At 45.2% G+C, this 23,986-nt stretch overlaps 1 protein-coding gene across 1 annotated transcript in view; it reads left to right on the top strand.

Annotated features, from left to right (window-relative positions):
• Positions 1 to 23,986, top strand: part of LOC147707025 (adhesion G protein-coupled receptor F5-like) — a 579,327-nt gene that overhangs the window by 332,305 nt on the left and 223,036 nt on the right. Inside the window, exon 9 of the mRNA XM_086925616.1 lies at positions 12,318 to 12,515. Coding sequence (XP_086781742.1) covers positions 12,318 to 12,515 — 198 coding nt within the window. The remainder of the gene's footprint in view (positions 1 to 12,317; positions 12,516 to 23,986) is intronic.

The following is a 23,986-nucleotide window of genomic DNA, read 5'->3' as shown; positions in this document are numbered from 1 at the left end:
CAATGAAAAAATGTTCACATACTCCCCCGCCCAAATCTTTTCCTTAATTGCCAAAGGAACATGTTGCCCCAACTTTTCTCTCCGAGAGGGTGTTGACTCATCCCTCGCGATCGGCAATGGCCGCTTACCTGCACCTGACGCTGCCTCTGTGATCGCAATCGTCCCTGGTGTCTTGTCCCCTACTGCAGCCGGCACGGGCACCTTGGCTGCTTCACGTTTCTCACGCAATTGCTTTATCAGCGCCTGCGCCTCGACAGCCGTGGCGCCCTCGTTACCTTTACCCAACCACGCTGCCAATTGTGCTGCCAGCTCGAGCGGCATATCATCCTCGGACACGGGGGTGACCACAACGGGAATCGGATTCCCCTCCTCCGGCACGGGAGTTGGAGCCTCGAGCGGGGCACTGGGACCGGGGATGTCTTCACCCGCTGCCCCCCTCCTGGGCCTCTTGTTTTTCCCTCCCGGGGCTGCTCCCGCCAAAGGACGTTTTGGACCCTTTTCCTCCTTCTTGTCCACCCGCTTCTTTAGCTCGGACATCTCCTTCATGAGAGCACGCAGCATCTGGTCGGTATTCATGCGCTTTCCCACCTTCTTCGGCATTCTCCAACAAAGTAACTGAAAAACAAACAAGAACGATTAAAACGCTCAAAATTGGCTCTTCGTTCCGTCTCGAGCTCACGTGCAGCGAGGAGGTGCAGCTTCAGAGCACAGGAACAAGAGGATGTCTTCTGGTCTTGCGTCTCTTTTTATCCATCTTCAGGGCGGGCGTAAACCCGCCCCTGCCTGCCCCGAGGGCGTGGCCGGCTGCGTCAGTGTCTAGGCCAGCCCACTCTAGGGCGGGAAAAAGCGCGCCCCGGCTACGCCGCTTCGGGCATACCAGCCGAGACGCGCCTCCCGCCCAAAATGGCTTCCCGGGGGGATCGAGGCACTCTGCCATACGTTCGGGGGGACCGAGTGGTCGCCCCTTTCCATGCTCGATCTCGTAGTGATCGGTAAGCAAAGAAAACATGTTTACATACTTATCAGCCCAAATCTTTTCCTTGACTTCAATTGGAATATGCTGGGCCACTTTCTCCCTCCGTGACGGTACAGACCCCTCCCCCGCAATCGGCAGTAGCCGCTTACCTAAATTAGAAGCTGTAGTCGCTGCCGAACTCGTGCCTGCTGCGGTTTCACCCACCGGAGCCTGTGGGGGAACGGAAGATGATTACTTCGCAGCCTCCCTAGATTCTCGCAGTTGCCTCATTACTGCCCTGGCGTCATCTGCCGTGGTGCCCTCACTATCTTTCCCCAACCACGCTGCCAGTTGTGCAGCCAACTCGAGAGGCATATCCCCCCCGTCCACAGGGGTGATTACGACGGGGATCGGTTGCCCCTCCTTCGGAACCGAGACTGGCTCCTCAATCGGTGCATCGGGAACCGGGGCCTCTCCCCCAAATGCCCCCCTCTTGGACCTCTTGCCTCTACCGCTGGGGACTACACCCGGTAATGCTGGCCCGATGATGCGCTTCGGGCCTCCTGCCCCATTCATTGCCGCCATCTGCTTCTTCATCTCGGCCATATCCTTCACGAGCATGCGGAGCATCTGATCAGTACCGACCCGCTTTCCGACCTTCTTGCCCGGCATTCTCCAACGATGATGTCTGAAAGAACAAAGACAAAATTACAACGCTCAAAATTGGCTCTTCGTTCCGTCTCGAGCTCACGTGCAGCGGGGAGGTGCAGCTTCAGAGCACAGGAACAAGAGGATGCTTCCTTGGCTTGTTGCTCCTTTTATCCTTCTTCGGGCGTGCGTAAACCCGCCTCCGCCCGCCTCCGGGGGCGTGGCTGGCGGCTTCAGTGTCTAGGACAACCCACTCTAGGGCGGGAAAAGGCGCGCCCCGGCTACGCCGCTTCGGGCATACCAGCCGAGACTCGCCTCCTGCCCAAGATGGCTTCCCGGGGGGATCTGGGTACTCCACCATATGTTCGGGGGGACCGAGTGGTCGCCCCTTTCCATTTTCCCTCTATGCTATCCAATGCTTTCCCTACTGTTGCATTCTCTGGAGTGGGAATAGTAATTTTTACCCCTACGCTGTCCAACGCTTTCCCTACTGTTGCAGTCTCTGGAGTGGGAATAGTAATTTTTACCCCTACGCTATTCAACGCGTTCCCTACTGTTGCACTCTCTGGAGTGGGAATAGTAATTTTTACTCCTACGGTATCCAACGCTTTCCCTAATGTTGCACTCACTGGAGTGGGAAAAGTAATTTTTACCCCCACGCTATCCAACGCTTTCCCTACTGTTGCACTCTCTGGAGTGGGAATTGTAATTTTTACCCCTATGCTATCCAACGCTTTCGCTACTAATGCACTCTCTGGAGTGGGAATAGTAATTTTTACCCCTACGCTATCCAACGCTTTCCCTACTGTTGCACTCTCTGGAGTGGGAATAGTAATTTTCCCTCTATGCTATCCAATGCTTTCCCTACTGTTGCATTCTCTGGAGTGGGAATAGTAATTTTTACCCCTACGCTGTCCAACGCTTTCCCTACTGTTGCAGTCTCTGGAGTGGGAATAGTAATTTTTACCCCTACGCTATTCAACGCGTTCCCTACTGTTGCACTCTCTGGAGTGGGAATAGTAATTTTTACTCCTACGGTATCCAACGCTTTCCCTACTGTTGCACTCACTGGAGTGGGAATAGTAATTTTTACCCCTACGCTATCCAACGCTTTCCCTACTGTTGCACTCTCTGGAGTGGGAATTGTAATTTTTACCCCTACGCTATCCAACGCTTTCCCTACTAATGCACTCTCTGGAGTGGGAATAGTCATTTTTACCCCTATGCTATCCAACGCTTTCCCTACTGTTGCACTCTCTGGAGTGGGAATAGTAATTTATACTCCTACGCTATAGAACGCTTTCCCTACTGTTGCACTCACTGGAGTGGGAATAGTAATTTTTACCCCTACGCTATCCAACGCTTTCCCTACTGTTGCACTCTCTGGAGTGGGAATAGTAATTTGTACCCCTACGCTATCCAACGCTTTCCCTACTGTTGCACTCTCTGGAGTGGGAATAGTAATTTTTACCCCTATGCTATCCAACGCTTTCCCTATTGTTGCACTCTCTGGAGTGGGAGTAGTAATTTTTACCCCTATGCTATCCAACGCTTTCCCTACTGTTGCACTCACTGGAGTGGGAGTAGTAATTTTTACCCCTACGCTATAGAACGCTTTCCCTACTGTTGCACTCACTGGAGTGGGAATAGTAATTTTTACCCCTACGCTATCCAACGCTTTCCCTACTGTTGCACTCTCTGGAGTGGGAATAGTAATTTTTACCCCTACGCTATCCAACGCTTTCCCTACTGTTGCACTCCCTGGAGTGGGAATAGTCATTTTTACCCCTACTCTATCCAACACTTTCCCTACTGTTGCACTTACTGGAGTGGGAATAGTAATTTTTACCTCTACGCTATCCAACGCTTTCCCTACTGTTGCACTCACAGGAGTGGGAATAGTAATTTTTACCCTACACTATCCAACGCTTTCCCTACTGTTGCACTCTCTGGAGTGGGAATAGTAAATTTAACCCCTACGCTATCCAACGCTTTCCCTACTGTTGCACTCTCTGGAGTGGGAATAGTAAATTTACCCCCTACGCTATCCAACGCTTTCCCTACTGTTGCACTCACTAGAGTGGTAATAGTAATTTTTCCCCCTACACTATCCAATGCTTTCCTCTACTGTTGCACTCCTTGGAGTGGGAATAGTAATTTTTACCCCTACGCTATCCAACGCTTTCCCTACTGTTGCACCCACTGGAGTAGTAATAGTAAATTCTTCCCTCCCGCTATTCTATTGTGAAAATATTGTATGTTTTTTAATAATATCATGTGAATATATATATTTATATGCTTTAAAAAATAAAATTGTATGTTTTTTTAATCTTATATTAATTATTTTGTAATTTTAAGGGTATTCGAGTATTTTTAAGTATTTTTAGTTAATTATTTTTAATATGTTATTTATTTAAATTAATTTTAAGACATTTACAATGCTTTCCCTATTGTTGCACTCTCTGGAGTGGGAATAGTAATTTTTATCCCTATGCTATCCAACGCTTTCCCTACTGTTGCACTCTCTGGAGTGGGAATAGTAATTTATACTCCTACACTATAGAACGCTTTCCCTACTGTTGCACTCACTGGAGTGGGAATAGTAATTTTTACCCCTACGCTATCCAACGCTTTCCCTACTGTTGCACTCTCTGGAGTGCGAATAGTAATTTTTACCCCTACTCTATCCAACGCTTTCCCTACTGTGGCACTCACTGGAGTGGGAATAGTAATTTTTACCCCTACGCTATCCAACGCTTTCCCTACTGTTGCACTCTCTGGAGTGCGAATAGTAATTTTTACCCCTACTCTATCCAACGCTTTCCCTACTGTTGCACTCACTGGAGTGGGAATAGTAATTTTTACCCTACACTATCCAACGCTTTCCCTACTGTTGCACTCTCTGGAGTGGGAATAGTAAATGTAACCCCAACGCTATCCAACGCTTTCCCTACTGTTGCACTCTCTGGAGTGGGAATAGTAAATTTAACCCCTACGCTATCCAACGCTTTCCCTACTGTTGCACTCACTGGAGTGGGAATAGTAATTTTTCCCCCTACGCTATCCAATGCTTTCCTCTACTGTTGCACTCCTTGGAGTGGGAATAGTAATTTTTACCCCTACGCTATCCAACGCTTTCCCTACTGTTGCACCCACTGGAGTAGTAATAGTAAATTCTTCCCTTCCGCTATCCTATTGTAAAAATATTGTATGTTTTTTAATAATATCATGTAAATATATATTTATATGCTTTAAAAAATAAAATTGTATCTTTTTTTAATCTTAAATTAATTATTTTGTAATTTTAAGGTTATTCGAGTATTTTTAAGTATTTTTAGTCAATTATTTTTAATATTTCATTTATTTAAATTAATTTTAAGACATTTACAAAAGTTCGATATTTTGACTATAATATTTTGAAACAATATTTTTGATTCAATATTTTTGTACTTACCTGTTTGTAGATAGGAATTCGATATTTTTGTAGTCGATATTTTATCCTTGATATTTCTGTATGTCTATATTTTTGTACTCAATATTATTTCAGTGATCCCTGCAAACACCACACCAACATCCCCACCACCACAACCACCAGCATGATCAAGGAGGTATACAGTGGCTAGCCTCCAGGAGATAGATGCCATAGCGAATGACAGACAGGAAGCACAACAGACCACGCCGGGCAAGGACACACAGGCATCTGTGACACAGTCCCCCATGGAGGAAACCAACATAGGTGCCCGTAGACGGCGACAAAGGGCACATAGTCCTGATGTAGATGAAGGGGCTCAAAGTGCAGCGCCTGCAAGAAAAGACAATGAGGGCCATTCAACGTCAGATGGTGACAAACAACATGAAGGGGGCCATATACTGCCTCAACAATACTGTGGCAGAGGGAATGAAGGAGATGTCGGGAGCAGTGAGGCTATTATGCGGCAGAATGATAGTGAGCATGCTGCAAGGAGCAGAAACAGGCAGATACTTGCAGGGTACACCAAGTCTTTCAACAGGCTTTGCAATGCAACCTATGTGCTCAGTCGTCGATCAGTAGCCATGCAACTAGAAATGGCAAAGTGCAGCCATGAGGTCAGTTTCAGTTTCAGTTTCAAGTTTATTGTATTTGATTTGGTTCTCCACTGAGAACCACAAATATTAAATACACAATGTTCAAATTTACACAATTTTGTAAAAAATTTCTTTCTAATATAAATTTAGAAATGATTTTAAAAATTTGTAAAAATTGTGACATACAAATTTGTTTGGCGGAATTTTACATAAAATAATCATTCTGAATAAACTGGTCGTAAAAATATTTTCCGTGCCTTTACCACTGACGAATTTGTGCAAGTAGATAATAAATGTTCCAAGTCCTGCTCCTCACCATTACATAGATTACAAATAAGGTTTTCTTTTGAGTGCCACCTGAATGTAATGGTTTTTACAGGATGTATTCCGAATCGGAGTAAAACAATCGATCTCCTGACCCCATGGTACAGGTTAAAATTAATATATTGTTAAGGTTTCTTATACTCTATAGTTTCAGAAATATTTTTATATAAAGACAGTTTAAGACAATGTTGAGAGTCAAGGTCAAAACTTAGTCTTGTAGTAAAGTGCTTTAGAAAAAGTTTCAACTGGGCAGGCGACCAAGAAAGTAACAGCTTGATGCTTAAAAGCAGATAGGGCATTTTTTGAAAATACATACTTCGATGATTCACGTTCAAATGTCTCAATTTTTCTTTAGTTTTCCCCACAATGTTCCAAGAGGAAATCGTCAAACCTGTGCTAAACAGAAAGTTTGTTATCCTTAGTTTGTTTATTACTGTTCAGGGTTTCCGAAATCCAGGACCAGGAATGATCTCTCTTTGTTATTTCAACACTGGGGGTTTTCTTGCTCCAGATTTCTCTATTGCCGTTCTTTATGGATACAAATATATTTTCTGTAGCATGATCTAGCAGATTGGTGGTGGTGTTAAGAGATTGGTTGGATCGAGGCCTTTTAGGAGATTCATCTGGTATAGGTCTCTTTTGAGGTTCATATTTTAATACTGGGGCCAGGTCATAACCGTATTTGTGTAAAGTGTCGCTCTCCTGCAATATGATTCCCGGGATCACTGGAGACCAAAATTCAACAATTGCAATTGACATTTTTGATTCTTCTGGAAACATAACTTGTTTTATTTCATTAAGTGCTAGAGATTGTAACAGCCGAATTTTTTGTAGCAGACTGATAATTCGGCCGCGGTTGAGTGGTGCTTCATCAGACTGGAATAGGTCTATGACTTCCAGAAAATTAGACCTGGTCTCCACTGTTTGCAGATCCTTTTTCTGTGTAGAGAGAGTTCGTTTTGAGATCTCTCTTACCACTGGACTTGTTGGCCCGTGTCCTAATGGTAAAAAATGTTTTGCCTTAGGATTTAATTTACTCAGTTGGTCAGAGTTGCCTCTTTGGGTTTTTGCCGGCGATTTCTGCTCCTTTGTCTTCTTGGTCTGTGGTATTTCTGCACTTTCCTCTATTTCCAGTGAAAGAGGAGAATTGGTCTGAAATCTTATTTGACGATCTTTCTTTTTCTTAATTCTTCTTTGCGCCTTTCTCCTTTTTGATTTAATCAGCTTTTGATTTCTTTTATCATTAGCGCTTTTTAGGCCCTGTGTGTCGTCATTGAATAGCGCCATCTCAGCGGTTGATTTAAGGTTGGATATTGCAGGGCTGTTCAAGGTGGAGTCAGATTTTTTTTTGGTGAAGATTGGATAGTAATCTATGGGCTGTTGGGGAAACACTGCTTTGGTTTCCTCCTTAAAAAGGTTTCTGAGAGAGTATGTAAGGTTAGAATCCTGTTTGGCCTTAGGTTCCATATTTAATTTCTTTCCGGTTTGGGTTGCAGTTTCCTTTGTTTGAGAAATAAATGTTTTTATTGTTTTAACTTTTGAGTTATAAGAGTATTCCCCTTTACATTTACCACAGACTCCTGTTGTTGCTATTGACTTTGTTTGCTCTTTCTTCCTTTTTTTCTCAACTAGGAATTTTAATATTCCTAGTTGGGTATCAAGTGTTTGGTCAGAATTTTCCAATATGTTCCCTAGATGAGTGAGAACTGCTTCCAGAATACTTTGCAATGTAAACAAGGATTTGGATATTGGGGTATAGTCTTTATGAAGATCTATACTATTAAAGAGAGAGAGATCTGGTGATTTTTCGAGGAATCCCTCTAGGACTGATGATTTTTGTGGAGTACTATTCTGTATGTTCTGGATTTCCTTTTGTGTTCCCGTGTGGTATATTAAGTCTTTAATGTTGATATCTGGACATGTAATGTTATATTCTTGGGGTTGTTGTAATTTGGATAATTCCGGTTTTATTGAACCGACTGTAGTAGAGATCGGGATTAGCACTTCCGATTCGATGGAGATACTTTTTTGAGGAGCTTCAGGTGTCCTTTGGTTTTGAATTAGAATTTGATGTATTTCATCCTTTCCTACCTCTTTATTCCCTTTTTTTTCTTTAACTGTCAGATCTTTTTGTACTTGTCCCTTTTCATCTGGGGTTAATTTTAGAAAATACTTTTTAATCCCGGGAGTTACGGCAGACTTTCCGGCTCTTGCCCTCTTGCCCGTGCTCTTTCTAATTGCTTCTTCCGTTCCCATCCTCTTCATAAAAATGGTTCTCGACCTTAGTTTTTTATAGGCCATGGCAGTGTAGTGTATCACTAAGTTGTTTTAATTGTAATTTTAGCTGTGCTATTTGTACCGGGTGTATGTTACTTGATAGATCTTGGCCACCTGTATGGTGTATATGGTCTCCTGTTGTCCACTTCTTTAGAGCCAGAATTAAGGTAGAAACTCTTGTCGAGTTCAAATTGACACAGCCAAAGAGGTAAGGTTCCAAGGTGCCAGCACACAGGTGTGCCGCTCATGCAACACCAGGAACTAGCTCCCCGTTCCTGCTCCCTGGCTTGGTTTCTTATAGTAAGATTTTCATGCACATTAAACATTAATTGCCTGTCTTTCGTTAGTTGGTTTTTATAATTTGGGTACCTCTGTTGTTACGTCCAGGAGAGTTTTATGGCTCCAGCCTCAGTTAGGTCTTCACTTGGGTCATCAGTCGCAGCTGTGGCCGCATCCAGCAGTCTCTCGTGGTTCTGGCCACACCTGGCCGCTCTGGCCGCACCCAAAGCGCCTCTCGTGGTACATGCCGCGTCCTGGAGGGGCTCGCGGATACGGCCACACAAAGAAAGCAAAAAATGCCACTTGCGGCTGTTGCCGCGTCTGATGGGTGCTAGCGGCACCGGCCGCAACCCAGAACGTCACTCGCGGCAGTTGCCGCGTCCTACGAGGGCTCGCGGCTCCGGCCGCACCAGAAAACATCGAGGGCAGGGGCTCGTAGTTACAGCCGTTACAGCCGCACCGGCCGCACCCCAAACGCCACCTGCAGCAGACGTTTCGCTCCAGCCGCGTCCGTGATTGGGACACAGAGCAGTACGGCCGCGCCCGGGATTCCCCTCCGGCAATAAGTAATAGGGTGCGACCAGGCCGGGCGCCGCAATCGGCAATCGGCGTCTCCTCGTCGTCCTCCTTGCCTGCTCGCAGCCTACGGCCCTCGGCCCACAGCTCGTGTGCTCCACAGTGCCACCACTCTGAGGATTGTTAGGTTGCTAGAATCAATCAGCCATGAGGTCACTCAGGGCCTGGTCACAGTCACCAGTGCCTTAGAGGTGATTCAGACAAACCAAATTGCTGCCACCCGAACAGGGGATGGGGATGAGAGTGAAGAGGCAAGCAGTTGCAGCAGTGTAATCACCCACTTGCCAGAGAGCGGGAGGCGCAGTGTGAGGCACAGTTCTGCTGCAGGACACAGCACTGGTGAGGACAGTTTGCCTGATGAACACAGCAGTGGTGTGCGCGGACGCAGGAGATAGGCACTGCCCTCAAATTCCATTGTGTGGTGGATGACGTAACCCATTGGACACATCGCTGGTGTTACGGTGTGCTGGACAATTGTCTGTTGTAAGGTCTATTAAACACCCTGACACAAATGCATTAACCAGCTTTGTCTCATTACTTACTCAGAAATAATTTTGTGTGATCTCTGACCGTCTCTGTCTCCCATTTGCTGCAGCTGCGCCGCCTGCTGTGCTGTGCTGTGGCTGTGTACCTTCGTCCTCTTCATCCTCCTCTTCAGATTCACACATTTCCACAGGTGTCCCCCTCTTAGTGGCATGGTTATGCAGCATGGCACATACAGCTATGATTTAGCAGCAGACAAGGGGCCGGTACTGCCGTGCACCTCCACTTTTGTGGAGGCAGAGGAACCAGCTTTTGAGGAGTCCAAATGTTCTCTCAACCACATTGCGCGTCAATCTATGTGTAACATTACATCGCCTTTCACTTGGGGTGCATGGGTGCAGGTACGGAGTCGGGATGAAAGAACGCCCCACATTGGCGCTGTCACCTGGTTGTGAGAAGAAAGTAAGTTATTCACAGTCAACAATCGCAGCAACAGGTGTATACTTCAGGGAGTGTCACATGTATTTACCTAGCTGGTAGCCTTCTCCAAATTCACCCGCAACGAGACGGGTATAGATCCCACTGTTCCTGAATATGTATGAATCATGCATGCTCCCTGGCAATTTAGCAACTATGTCGGTGATGATGGAAGATGCATCACATATGACCTGGACATTTATAGAATGTGTGGATTTGCGATTGCAGTATATGTACTCAGTCGCAGCAGGGGGGCACATTGGTATATGTGTCCCGTCAATGCAACTGATGACGTGTGGGAACTGGGCCTTCTGGTAAAAGTCCATCTTGGTCTTCAGCAGTTCTGCTGTGTGCTGGGGAATTGAATGTAGCATTCTTTGCAACGTGGCGTCCAGGAATTTATTGAAAAATGTGACAGGCAACTCTGTGAGACTCCACCTGCCACAGCTTTTACCCCTTGGTAACTGCCAGATGCCAGGAGGTGCAGGCAACAGAGTACCTGTACATGAGTAGGTATTGCGTGCGCCCTTGGTATCTGGTGCTCCAGGACTGGGTGCAGGTCCTGTATGAGGTCCAGGATGGTGTTTGGGTGTAGCCTGTACCTCTCATGGATTTCAGCCTCAGTCAGTTGGAACAGTATAACGCGCAGTCTGTACACGTGCTCCTCCCGTCTCCAAATCCTCAGTCCTGCTGCTCGCAAACCTAAGAGCCTTGCAATTAGGTAGAGGGCTGCCATTGTGTTCACACTGTTGCATTTTGGGGCTGTTTAAATGCAGTGCACCTGATTACCACCTGCTTTGAGTCAGTGGTAATTAGCGACTCCTAAATACCGAAAATTCGAAAATTTGGTATTACCGATTTTTATTACATCGGATTAGCGATTTTTTAAGGATTTCTTATTTACTGATTCGGTATTTAGGGATTTCGATGTCTACTAATCGCAAATTTAGGAATCGGTAACTGGTTTCCCTTATTTTAACCGATTCCTTCTAAGCGATGGCGTTCGGTGTTACCTACATTGCACATGGCTAAATACCGGTCGGTAACACAGAAATTATAACAAATTTCGGCGTTATCGACCGGTATTTAGCCACTTACATCTGGCCCTAAGTTTGTACTTACAATGGTTGGGTACCACTAATTCCCAGTGTTCTGGGAATTCGAGCGGGCTGATTCAGGAAGCCTGATTGACTTATGTTTTACACGCGTGTATAAATACCTTAGCAATAGGGACCATAATTTAAAAAAAAATCCCCAAGATGGAAGAGGCTTGAAAAGGGCCAGCCTGCTGCTCCTTGTGACAGTTTTTAAAAATAAGTATTTGCTTTCTTTCCAAAGTTAATTTACATGCAAGATATTGTGTTTTAAATTGGGCCCTACTTTTGCATACGTGACATACTTAGGGGATTGGTATATTTATGACTATTTAACTCCCATTTGGTTTTCATATTTAAAAAAACAGAATCTCAATTACGTCCTTAGGGCCAGATGTAGGTGGCCAAAAAGCGAGCGCTAAAGCTGAAATTTGGCAGCGAGCAAAGTAGGTGAGTTGAAACCTACTAGCAAAATAAGGTATCGCAACATTGGGATTCCTTATTTTGCTCTTGCATTTAGGGAATCGCAAATTGCGATTCCTTAAATGCAATGTAAGTAGTACAAAAGAAAGTGCACTTGAACCTTAGGGAATCGCTAATTACCACCAACTTCAAGTTGGTGGTAATTAGCGATATCCTTTAAAAAAACACTTTTTTGCTTTTTTTAAGTGCCATGTGGCACAAATTCATACCCTTTGGGCATGTTAGTGCGCCACATGTGCACACATGCACATTTCAGGGGTGCAACAGGGTTTCCATTTGCAACCCAGGCACCCTTAAAATTGCGCCCGCAATTTGCAAGTGCCTCTCAGTAACTCGCAAATTGCAGGAGCAATTCCTATTCATTCCTATGGGCCTCTTGGCCCATAGGAACGAATGGAAAGGTATTCCTTACTTGCGAATCGCAATTTGCGACTCACAATTAAGGAATATTAAGGAATCGCAAAAAATATTGCGATCCCTACCTACATGGCATTTTGCGATTCCTTAACAGCGATTCCCTACAAATCGCTATTAAGGAATCGCAAACATGCATTTACCTACATCTGGCCCTTAGTTGTTACATTTACTCTTGAACCATGACATGAATTGGACTGATTTGAAGTATATCTGATGCATACTTATATTTTTTTTTACAGCCACAGTAGAAGTAAGAGGTGTCACAAATGTATCCCAACATGACAATTTGACCCTTGTGTGTAGTAGCGATGTACCAATTTATGAAAGCATGACATGGCAAGTGGTGAGGAGGGACGGAGGTTCGCCTGACCTCCAGGCTTACCTTCGAAAGAAGAATACAATTCTTTCTATGCCAAATGTGCTCCAGTATTGGGAAGGTGAGTAGAAAAAGTTACAATTGTGATCTGCATTTTTGTGATGTCTCTGATCTTGATCATGTTTCAGCATGGTACACACTAGGCTTCAAAAGTTTGCTTCCATCCAAATAGAAAAATATATTTACCCACTTCTGATGTAATTTAACAGGCTCACAATATAGAAAGAAGTTTAATGTAGAATTCTCCTCCCTGTGCATGAGGTATGTACGAAGACACCGAGCTCAGAGTCTTGCACCTTACTACCCCGAACCAGAAGTACTAGGTGAAAACAAATGGCCACAACCAGCTAGAAGTAATTCAACAATATAATCTAGGAGAGAGATTTGCATGAGGTGATTAAACTGGTTTAAAAAAAAAACAGAAACACATGTTGTGGATTTCCTAGGCCTTAATATCCTAGGATAACAGTTAAAGATGTTTGATCGGCAGTCTCCCCCCCTCTAGGCATTGCACACCAATCAATAAAGTCAATTGTTCACGTAGATTCAATTTGCATGCCGAATAACTTAAGTGAAGTCTATTCACAAACTTACGCTCGTAATCATTTAGTCATGCACATATTACAACACAAGGGAGTAATTTGGTGCCTAAGGAAATACTTACCCAGGGCATTTTAGAACCCCCAACAAATGTAACTATTTTCTGAAGTGTTAACTATCTGGAAATGGCCAGAAATCGCCGGGGGTTTACTCAGTAGTGGCTGGTGTCATGAAAAAGAAGTGGGACAGTGCGGGGGGCAACAATAATAACACACCAAAAAATATCTTACCAGCCGCATCATCGCTCCTCTGCTTCCCTGGCTCCACTGCAGCACAAGCTGAGGCTCCCAGACTTCCCAATGACCAATCCAGACACTGCTCTCATGCTGTCAGTACAACGCAGTCATTACATTGCATGTCACTAGAATGCATGACACTACAACGCAGACATTGCATCGCATGTCATTACAACGCATACCATTACAACGCATAGTACCCCTACACTATCCCACACTTACCCTACTGTTTCACCCCCTGCAGTTAGAACAGTAATGTTTACGCCTACACAATCCAACACTTACCCTACTGTTGCACCCCCTGGAGTTAGAATAGTAACTTTTACCCCGTCACTATCCAACACTTACCCTACTGTTGCACCCCCTGAAGTTAGAATAATATCTTTAACCACACTATCCAACACTTATCTTAAATGCAATGTAATGGTATGCATTGTAATGGTATGCGTTGTAAAGGAATAATGCAAATGTAGTTTAAAAAAATGTGTTGTAGTGGCATGCAATGTAAATGTATGCGTTGTAAAATATGTTACCATGTAAAAACTGCGCAGTAAAGGTATGTGCTGCAAATGTATGCGTTGTAACGTCATACATTCGCCAAATCCACATGCCCACTTGCAGCAAGGCTCACCCATCCTGCTCCATACATGTCATCATAATGGCCCGCCCCAAAGACTCAGTCCTGTGAAGAAAAATAAAATGATAATAAACCTGTTTTACTATCATTTTATTTTTCAAATCTTGCACTTAAATCTTTCATGCCTTTCTCTTTCAAATTAAATATACATAATTTGGGATTAAAAGTGGAATTTGTAGTGTGAAATTTTACTCACCTAAAATGAGTGAGTTGAAAAATATAGGAAAATCTGTTTAATATAAGTCATATTAAAAAATGCTGACCTTCAGAATGTGTAAAAACATGCACTGAGATGTTAATTTCCGGTAATAGACTATAGTGTGCCGTAAACAAGAAGGCTAATCAACAAATGGTTTGGGTGATCACATACCCCTTCTGTTGAACCACATCTAAGTCTATACATAAGCATTGGCGGATTCTGAACACAGGAAGCTTACAGTTTAATAAAAAAAACATTTGCTCACAAACATGCGAGGAACATAAGACGTGGCCTGGTACATACAAGGGGTGAAAACAAGAAAATAGGATTAGCATCACAACATCATGAGGCTTACAAGCAGACACTGGGCATTACCCATGTGCAACTCGGTTATTTGCCTCCTTATACAGACTTCAAAATGTTTGGACAATGGGATAGCCAAACAGTGGGTACAGTTTCAATAAACAAATTGCAATTTCACCAATGCCATCTGTATGAATATGTGTCCATTCTAGGAATATTATGTTGGGGTAACATGTAGAAAAATCAAATTGAGGATTGAGAACCATTAAAGCAATTTTAGATTAAGAAAAGTAGCAAAGAAGATGGCCAGCCATTGCATTGAAAAGGGACACACCATTGATGATTTTAAGTGGTCAATAATAGAACAGGTGACTATGACCAAAACCATACTATCAGGATCCATAATCCTTTAAGATGTAGAACAAAGATGGATCTAAAGGCTGTCTACCAATACAGTTAGTCTATATAATCATTTCCCCTTGGTTAGCTTCATATTAAAGCCTCTGGGATACTGGGGATTATGCATAACATAGAAATGACTTCCATGGACATACCAGGATACACTATAGCTACTTGCCTCTCCCTTGCTCTATGGGATATATTTCATACAACATTCTCAGCAAAGGATGATATTCCACACAAAAGACATATATTAACATAAAAGTAGACTTTACTATTTTGGATCTTAATAATATGGTGAACTCCTTTTCTTTCTCTCACTCTGTTAAATCTTAAAACTGCCTTGGTATATTGTTCAATAGCCATCCCAGCACCAGCCAACCCACCCAACCAGAGAGAACAAACATGCACAGATGGGGTACTCCCATGCGGGGGCATCTGAGCGCGTCTATATTCCTAACTGGTAGAAGGTGGCCGAGCATAACCTGGTTGCTATGCCTATCACACTATAATACGGTGTCCACAGCCACCTGCAAGAACGTACCTATTGAAGCAGTGAGATACAAATATGGCAACCTAGAAAAAGAATTGGAACTGTTAGAGAAAACATCACATCATTATTAGGGACTGTCAATAGAGCCACATTACAATAAAAAAAAACAGGTAATCAGGAGCTCACTGTTCCTCATTGTCCAAAAGCACCTGAGACTCCTACCGCACCTGCTTCAGATGTTTAGCGTGTTCCAGGGCAGCTATAGGGTTAGTGGAAATGTTTGAGCCCCCTTCAGAGCCAATACACAGACGAGCCGGATATAGCATAGCGCAGGGAACTCCTTCGGAGTGTAAAAACTTTTTCACAGCACCAAACTCCCTCCTTACAGCCTGCACAGAGACTGTAAAATCGGGAAAGAATGAAAGAGAGTTGCCCTGATGCACAGTGTTACCCTTGTCCCGGGCAATACGTAAAATAACATCACGGTCTCTGTAAATCAACAGGCGCACAATAATTGGGCGAGGTGGAGCACCTGAGACAGGGCGTTCAACGACAAACATGGCGGATAACTGCTCGGTACCAAAGATTTCCTTGATCAAGGTCTCCACAAAGAGATTCATCTTGCCAATATTTGTGGATTCCTGAAGGCCCATAATCCGAATGTTATTCCGCGTCTCCCCTAAAACCTCAACCAGGACGTCCTCCGTCACATACACGCACTGTTCCACTTTCCCAATGCGGCTATTTTGCTTCTCAAGCTGTGATGACATGTGATCCAAATCGGTGGTTCACAGCAGCCATCGTCCCCTCTAAGGACTGCAGGCTGCTCTGCATGGCCAGCAGCGTTATCTCAAGGGTGGGAGGCCCTGCAGCTGGGGCCTCAGCCTCAGAATCAGAGGCAACCTGCTGCGAAGACTTAGCTTAGAAGATTTGCTCACCTCGATAGTGAGGCAAGGTTGGTTTTTATCAGTCCTCCCCATGATAATAGCAGCAAAAGCATGTGGGTCTGCAAGCGCAATATGCACAGATAGGATAATCTGCGTGGGTAAGGGGCTCAAGGGGTATGTAGGCCACCAGCAACCAGCAAGATAGCTTGTTAATTTACAGTACGTTAGGTGGGAACACTATAGCATGAAGTGTGCCACCCGTACACCAGGCCACAGCAGCGCCGAATGCGGGGGCCCCAAGGCAAAAGGCAGGCTACTACCAGTGAAGTAGAAGCACGGCATCGTCGATACCAGGGTCGGGAGACCATAGAAATGTTGAGCGTTGTAGCAAGGAATCTCCCGCTAAGCCAATAGATTAGGGAGGTGTAGTTGCCCTTAGCAAGTGTATTACTACTGCCAGCAATCACATAGTGGGCCCACTGATCCCATCAGTCGCGTTGTATAGAGGGCGTTGGCAGCAATCCCAAAATGATGTCACTAGTGCCTCGCTAACACCGCTCACAGGAACATAGGTCACCAGTCAGCACCGTGAGTAGCTGCGCAGACCAGTCGGCATCCGATTCAGCCTGTTACTCTCCCACGCGCCCCGGCACCCAGCCACAGCTCGTGGGCCGCAGCTTGAACCCCTACCCGTTCCACCTCCACAGACACCGGCCAGGGGTCAGGCTGCCCCCCACTCACTGCCACAGGCACCGAGCACACCTGACTCTGTTCTGCTCTCTCTCACAGCCCCGATCAGGCGAATCAGGATCACTGTGACGCTGCTCCGTCACCTCCTCCGGCAGCAGGGGCACATCCTTCCTCACAGGACAGCAGCGTGGGGAGCAGGTCGCTAGTGGGCACCAAGCGTGCCCTGCGATCAGGGTCAGTCTTGCAGGCAGCCAGAGAGTCCACACCGGGCACAGGGATTCCCAACGAGGCCGCAGCCTGTCAATATCAGGGCCGCACAAGAGCCGCCATTTTGGGAAGCGACCGCCTGGACCAGACACCACTCCTCAGTGGGCACAGCAGTAGAGTTTGGCAGAAAATTTGGCTCCCACTCGGGTAGGATCCCCCAGAGGTGAGAGGCGCTTGTTTTCAGCTCGAAAATGCTATGTAGTAGGCGGATGATACGCATATTAGGGCTCAGCCCGGGAGAGCCTCTCTAGAGAGCGGCCATCTCGCTGTGTGCTCAAGCCACGCCCCCCCTAATAAGTAATTATTGATAGCAGGTCACCTGCCAAACAACCCCAGGCTGTAAACATTCAATGCAAGATGCAGTAACCGGTACTTATAAAAAAAGAAAGCTGTCCCCACGCTAATGGGATTGTGGTGAAAACATGACATAACACTTTGCACACATCAACAAAATTCATAGCTGCAAGGCCTTTGATTGTTATGTGTGAGATCTTCAGATAATTCTGGATTTTTATCCAACTCCTGTTTACTCTGCACTTTCCCCTCTACTTTTTTTTTTTTTGGTAAACCTTTATTGGTACTTAAATCAGTTACAATCAAAAGCATTTCAGACCACCATGGTCGGCCATCAAGACAGAAGCGGTTAAAACAAGTAGTTCATTGCATTACAAGGATCCGCTCCTCAAACATTCGGTTGTAACACAGGAGAGCAATATTACCATAGAGGTACCAGGATTAAAGAAGGTTCTTTTTTAGTTTAAAAATAGAAAGAACAGGATCTGGTGCATTACACTTAAGACAGAACAAATCAAGGGATATTCAATAAGCAGGATAGTCACAGTTAGGAATACTGTAGGTATGGTAGTTGCGCTCCAATACATAACCAGGATAATCAATAAGCAAAGCAGTTCTCCCATCAAGCCAGTTCCAGGCCGCAGTAAGCAAAAAGCATTCAAAAATCCACCCTCATTGTCCGAAGTAAGAAAAACATGCGGAAAGTTATCTCCACGCAGATCCCAAGAAAAGGAGGAGAGAAGAGGAAGGTGAAGACAAGTCAAGAGCAACAAAAATAAAGAAGGCCATAGAAACGAAAAAGAAAGGAAGAAAAACAACAACACCCATCCCACATCCCCCCACCCTGCACCCCTGCGTATGGCTACGGCCTACCCCCCTAGCAGCGTGCCTGTCGCCCAATATATGAACCCGAAATATAGAAGAGAGAATAAGAGAAAAGAGAGAGGGACAATAATGCACACTAAGGTAAAGGACAGAAAGAGGGGACAGGAAAGAAATTAACTAATACCCCACGGTAGGAGAAAAAAAAAATTTGTGGAGGGTTCCCGTTACGGGTTCCCCGACCACCCCCTCCGCCCCCCGCCACACAGCGTTTCAACTACTACGGAAGTAGAGCCATAACCTCGGGAGCACCCACATAAACAGGATTGTAATAGCCGCTCAGCTTCTCAAACCATACGATGAAGATGTAAATCCCCTTTGCAGCAACAATGGCGCCCTGAGCACCCTCGACTCCCACAGACCCACAAATTACACCGTTCATATAATGCGGGTCGGGCTAGCAAAGTACCAACTGGAGCACGCAAGCCATTCCAGGAGAAACCAGAGTTATTGCGACGTCCCATGAAGCGGTGCACTCGGCAGCTGTCCATCTTTACACACGGAGCCAGTTATCCTTTCGTCGGTCCGCACAGAATTACCAGGGAGTCTCTTAAATAAGCATATTTGCCTCTCAGCCACCATAAAGGCACCTCCATCCCCGGCCGCGGCTTCTGCACGGGGAGCTGTAGCGTGTGCCCCACAAAGAGTGACTTACAGAGCTGGTGCCGGCCTCGAGTTGGTCATCCGGTCCAAAAGCAACCAGGAAAATCCTCGTACCACGTCCGGAATGCGGCCCTTCAGCACATAGGGGGTATTCAATCACTTCCCCCCGGTCTTTAGTTCACACAGCCATCGCCATGACCAGTTAGTACCCATCGAGGCGCCACCTCTATAGGAATCACCGCCTAGGCGCAGCTCAGACGATCGTCGAGGTTGCCGGCCCCCGCCAGATAGAGGAGCGTAGTCCACCAGAGCCTCAACATTAATGCCCCACATGAACGCCATCCTCACTCACCACTGAAAGGCACATCAGGCCCCCCCAGCCCAAGAAGTGCCACAGCTGCGTTGTACCTCCACCGGCCCCGGTTAACTGGAGCATAGGTTACGGACTAATGTACACAGATCCAACAATGTACCGCCAGGGAAACAAAGAGCAGTTTCCAGTGTCCCGTTGCCGATGAGATGTGTTCGGGGGGGGGGGGGCGAACGATATAGTAGGACGGTGCATTACTCTTGTAGCAGGTTCCAGTGGTCTCGCGCTGGGAGTAAGCTGTCGGGGGCGGGCTGACCTCCATGATGGGTTGCCGGCGTCTTCCGGGTATGTATGGCCGCTGTTGTTCAGCTGGCGGGAGGATGAAGTGCAGCGTGAGGTCCCGGCTGCTGGCGACGGACAGGCTGCACCGCGCAAAGGACCACATCTTTGTCCCCGGAGCTCGGAAATTCCCCAAAGTCAGGCGCCTCGCCTCAGTGCCCCCTCCGACACACAGAAGCTCCGTGTCTGCGTGGGGCAGGCGGCCAGTTCGGGCGGTGAGGGAAGAAGGTTGGCGGAGCCGGAGCCCCGAGCGGCCATCTTGGTCGCCGGTCCGGCTCCGCCCCCCTCCCCTCTACTTTTTTATATCTACCTCCAGCCTCTGATCGATGCACTAGCCAAAACAGACTGTCAGAAGTTTAACTACGCTGATGATACCCAGTTAATTGTGCGTATTGACAACTCTTCCGTCTCATAGTGCAACGTCCAGAACACCCTCCGGTTCACTATCAACTGGATGACCTCCAACTCACAGAAGGTAAACCCAGATAAAACATAAAACAGAAGAACTTGCTCTTACTTCAGGGGTCTCGCCCTGGTCTAGTCTTTTTTGGCCCTAGGAGCTGGGTCCCACCCCAGTGCTGATGCCAGCAGTGAAGAGCCTGGGTAATATGTAAAAAAACATTTTTAAATGCTTTCTAAAGCGCTCGAATACCCATGGATGTCTTGGCGCTATTTGAATGGCAGTCAGGTGAGGGTGTTAGGTGCTTAGAAATAACTAAAATGCCAGGTTTTTATTAGCTTCCTAAAACCCAGAAATGTTGGAACTGCTTTGATGTTTATAGGTAAACTATTCTACAGGATAGGGGCTTCAGTGGTAAAACAACTGCCTCCCCATTTTAATGTCTTGAAACTGGGACAGGGCACTGTCAAGGTATTTTGGATCGAAGTTCTCTATTTGGAACATACCATGAGGGAGATTTTTTAAAGTAACAGGGACCTGCATCATGCAAGGCTTTGATACAGTTAGGTACCGTCAGCCAATGCAATTCCTTGATGGCCGATGAAACTGGGTGGAATTTGGGCAGATTGAAGACAAGCCTGGCTGCCGCATTCTGCACACTCTGAAGTTTCTTCATAAGTTGTTTTTGAAGTTTGGCAAAAAGACCATTACAGTAGTCCAATTTCGATAAAATTAATAAAGAGACAACTGTTTTTCTGGTGGTTGAAGGGATAAAAGAAAGAATCTTTCTGCTAATCCTTAGGGTATTAGAACTGGCTGAAAGAACTGAGCTGAAGTGTTTATTAAAGCTTAGTTTGTCGTCTAATATAACACCCACATTTCTTGTTTTTTGTACAGTGTGGGGAGAGTTCCCATCTCTGTTGGCCAGCAAGACGGGTTAAAAAAGATGGATTATTGCCAAAGAGTATCACCTTGGTTTTCTCAGCAGTTTCGCAGCATTTAGCTTGAGACAGTGCGTTTCCATGCAGCCACTGACTGCTCTCATAAAGTTGTGAAACTGAGAGGTAGTTGCTTCTGTGTTGTTGAGGCTGCCACCACAATTTGAGTGTCGTCTGTATAAGACGTTGGGGAAAAACCAAAAGATATAATCAGAGGGGCGAGTTCTGAAACATAAACGTTAAAAAGTAGAGCACTCAATGAAGATCCCTGTCGGACCCCACATGGAGTGAAAAGGAATCAGAAGAAAAGTTCTCCAACATAACTGAATGATTTCTGTTAGTCAGACCTGATTGGAGTAGAGCCAAGGCGTTGTCAGCAATGCCCAATTTACTGAGACAGTTAACAAGGGTGACATGGTCAACTGTATCAAAGGCTGCCAACAGATCCAAGAGGATGAGTGCTGCGGAGCCCCCTCGTATCCAGGATAGTTCTTAACTCATCCGTTGTTTTTATTAGAGCCGTCTCGGTACTATGGGGTCGATTAGGATGGCGGACGGACAAAGTCTGTCCGCCATCCTGTTGTAGGAAGGGACCATCCGCCACAGGGGCGGAGGTCCCGTGCATCGAATTAGGATGCACCCGCCACAGTGGCGGGTGCATCCCGCATTTTTAACATGGCGTCTGGCGGTGCTGAAAGCACCGTCTGCCGCAATGCCAAAAATGCCTGTTGTGCGTTTCAAAGCACAACATGACAGGCACCACGCGGTCCCTGCCATGTTGTACTTTGAAACGCAGGGGGGTACCATAGGTACCCCCCATGTGCACCCCCACTTCACCATGGGGGCCCGCAACGGGCCCCCAAAGCAAAGACTGCATGCCTTTTCGGAAAAGCATTCTCCAAAGCACATCCTAATATGGCTGGAGGTGTCTGATAGACACCGCCACCATATTAGACCTTTTCCGCCACGCAGTGGAAAAGCGGCAGACGGTCTTCCAATCTGCCACGGACCCCCCAGCCATCCTAATGTGGCGGGGGGGTCTTTTCTGTGACGAAGGCGGATGGATTGCCCCCGCCGAGCCGGCGGTGGCTACCGCCGGGCCGGCAAGGGGCAATCCGTCCGCCATCCTAATCGATCCCTATTTTTGGCCCTGAAGCCGAACTGAGAAGGATCCACCAGATGATTATCCTGAATAAACTTTGATAGTTGTGTGTTTATCAGTTTTTCCATAAGTTTGGCCAGAGAAGGTAACCTGGAGATGGCAGGGTAATTGGCAGGGTTATCCAGGTCTAAGTTTGATTTCTTTAAGGGTGGTAGGATAGAAGCCCTTTTCCATAGATCCGGAAAGATACCTGTGCTGAACATCCCATTAAAGATGTCTGCCAAAGGTGTTGCGATTGGAACTGGAATTTGTTTTAATACAGAAGGAGGGCATGGGTCAAACAGTGATCCTGACTTAGTGGAATTAATTACCTTTGAAACTTCATCCAAACTGGTGACTGTGAATTGTTTGAGGTTGGCAAAATAACTAGTGTTATCTACCGATCACTGACAGAATATCGAGGAGCAAAATATCGACCTGCCAAAATATCATGGAGAAAATATAGAATGCAAGAATATCGACTTCCTATCTACAAACAGGTAAGTACAAAAATATCGACTCCAAAATATCGATTGTAAAAAATATAGGGCCAGATGCATCAAGCTAAAAACCGGTCGCAAAGAGGAAGATTCTCCGAATCTGCCCCATTGCAACTGGTATTTTTACATTTGGGATACATCATCCCAAATGCAAAAATCGCAAATAGAGAAATCGCTAAATTGCGATTGTTTGTATTTAAGGAATCTCAAATTGAGATTCCTTAAATGCAATGCATGAAAGTTTCAAAAATAGCGAATTCGCTAATAGGGCACGCAAATTACCACGAAGTACAACTTCATGGTAATTTGCAAAAACTTTGAAAAATGCACTTTTGTGCATTTTTTAAAGTTTCATGTTGCGCACACACATGCCCTAGGGCATGTGTGTGCGCAACATATGTGCACATACATACGTGCACATATTTAGGCCCACAGGAATGAATGGGGAGGTATTCATTAATTGCGACTCGCAATTTGCGAGTCGCAATTAAGGAATTCTAAGAAATTGCTATTTTTGTAGTGATTGCTTGTTGCATTCCATTTTGCTATTCCTTATTAGCGATTCCTTATTTTTTGCTAATAAGGAATCGCACAATGGATGATTGATGCATCTGGCCCATAGATAGTCAAAATATCACATTTTTGAAATGTCTTAAAAGTAATTTAAAATTAATATAATAATAAATATAATTAATTTAAACATACTTAAAATACTTAAATAAACTTAAAATTAATAAATAATTAATGTAACTTTAAAAAAATAATAATAATTTTAATACTTATATATATATATATATATATATATATATACATATTATTAACAAAACATATACAATATTTTTACCGTAGGATAGCGAGAGGGTTAAATTTACTATTACCACTCCAGTGAGGGCAACAGTAGGGAAAGCATTGGATAGTGTTGAGGTCAAAATTACTATTCCCACTCCAGATAGAGCAACAGTAAGGAAAGCATTAGATAGCGTAGGGGTTTAAATTACAATTCCCACTCTAGTGAGTGCAACAGTAGGGAAATCGTTGGATAGCATAGGTGTAAAAATTACTATTCCCACTCCAGACAGTGCAACAGTAGGGAAAGCGTTGGATAGCATAGTGGTAAAAATTACTATTCCCACTCCAGTGAGTGTAACAGTAGGGAAAACATTGGATAGCGTAGGGGTTTAAATTACTATTCTCACTCCAGTGAGTGCAACAGTAGGGAAAGCGTTGGATAGCGTATGGGTAAAAATTACTATTCCCACTCCAGAGAGTGCAACAGTATGGAAAGCATTGAATAGTGTTGGGGTAAAAATGACTATTCCCGCTCCAGAGGGTGCAACAGTAGTGAAAGCGTTGGATAGCGTAGGGGTAAAAATTACTATTTCCACTCCAGTGAGTGCAACAGTAGGGAAACGTT

The sequence above is a fragment of the Lissotriton vulgaris genome, chromosome 6 (genome assembly GCF_964263255.1).
Source record: "Lissotriton vulgaris chromosome 6, aLisVul1.2, whole genome shotgun sequence".
NCBI lineage: Eukaryota > Metazoa > Chordata > Amphibia > Caudata > Salamandridae > Lissotriton > Lissotriton vulgaris.
This window is presented reverse-complemented; position numbering and strand designations above follow the sequence as displayed.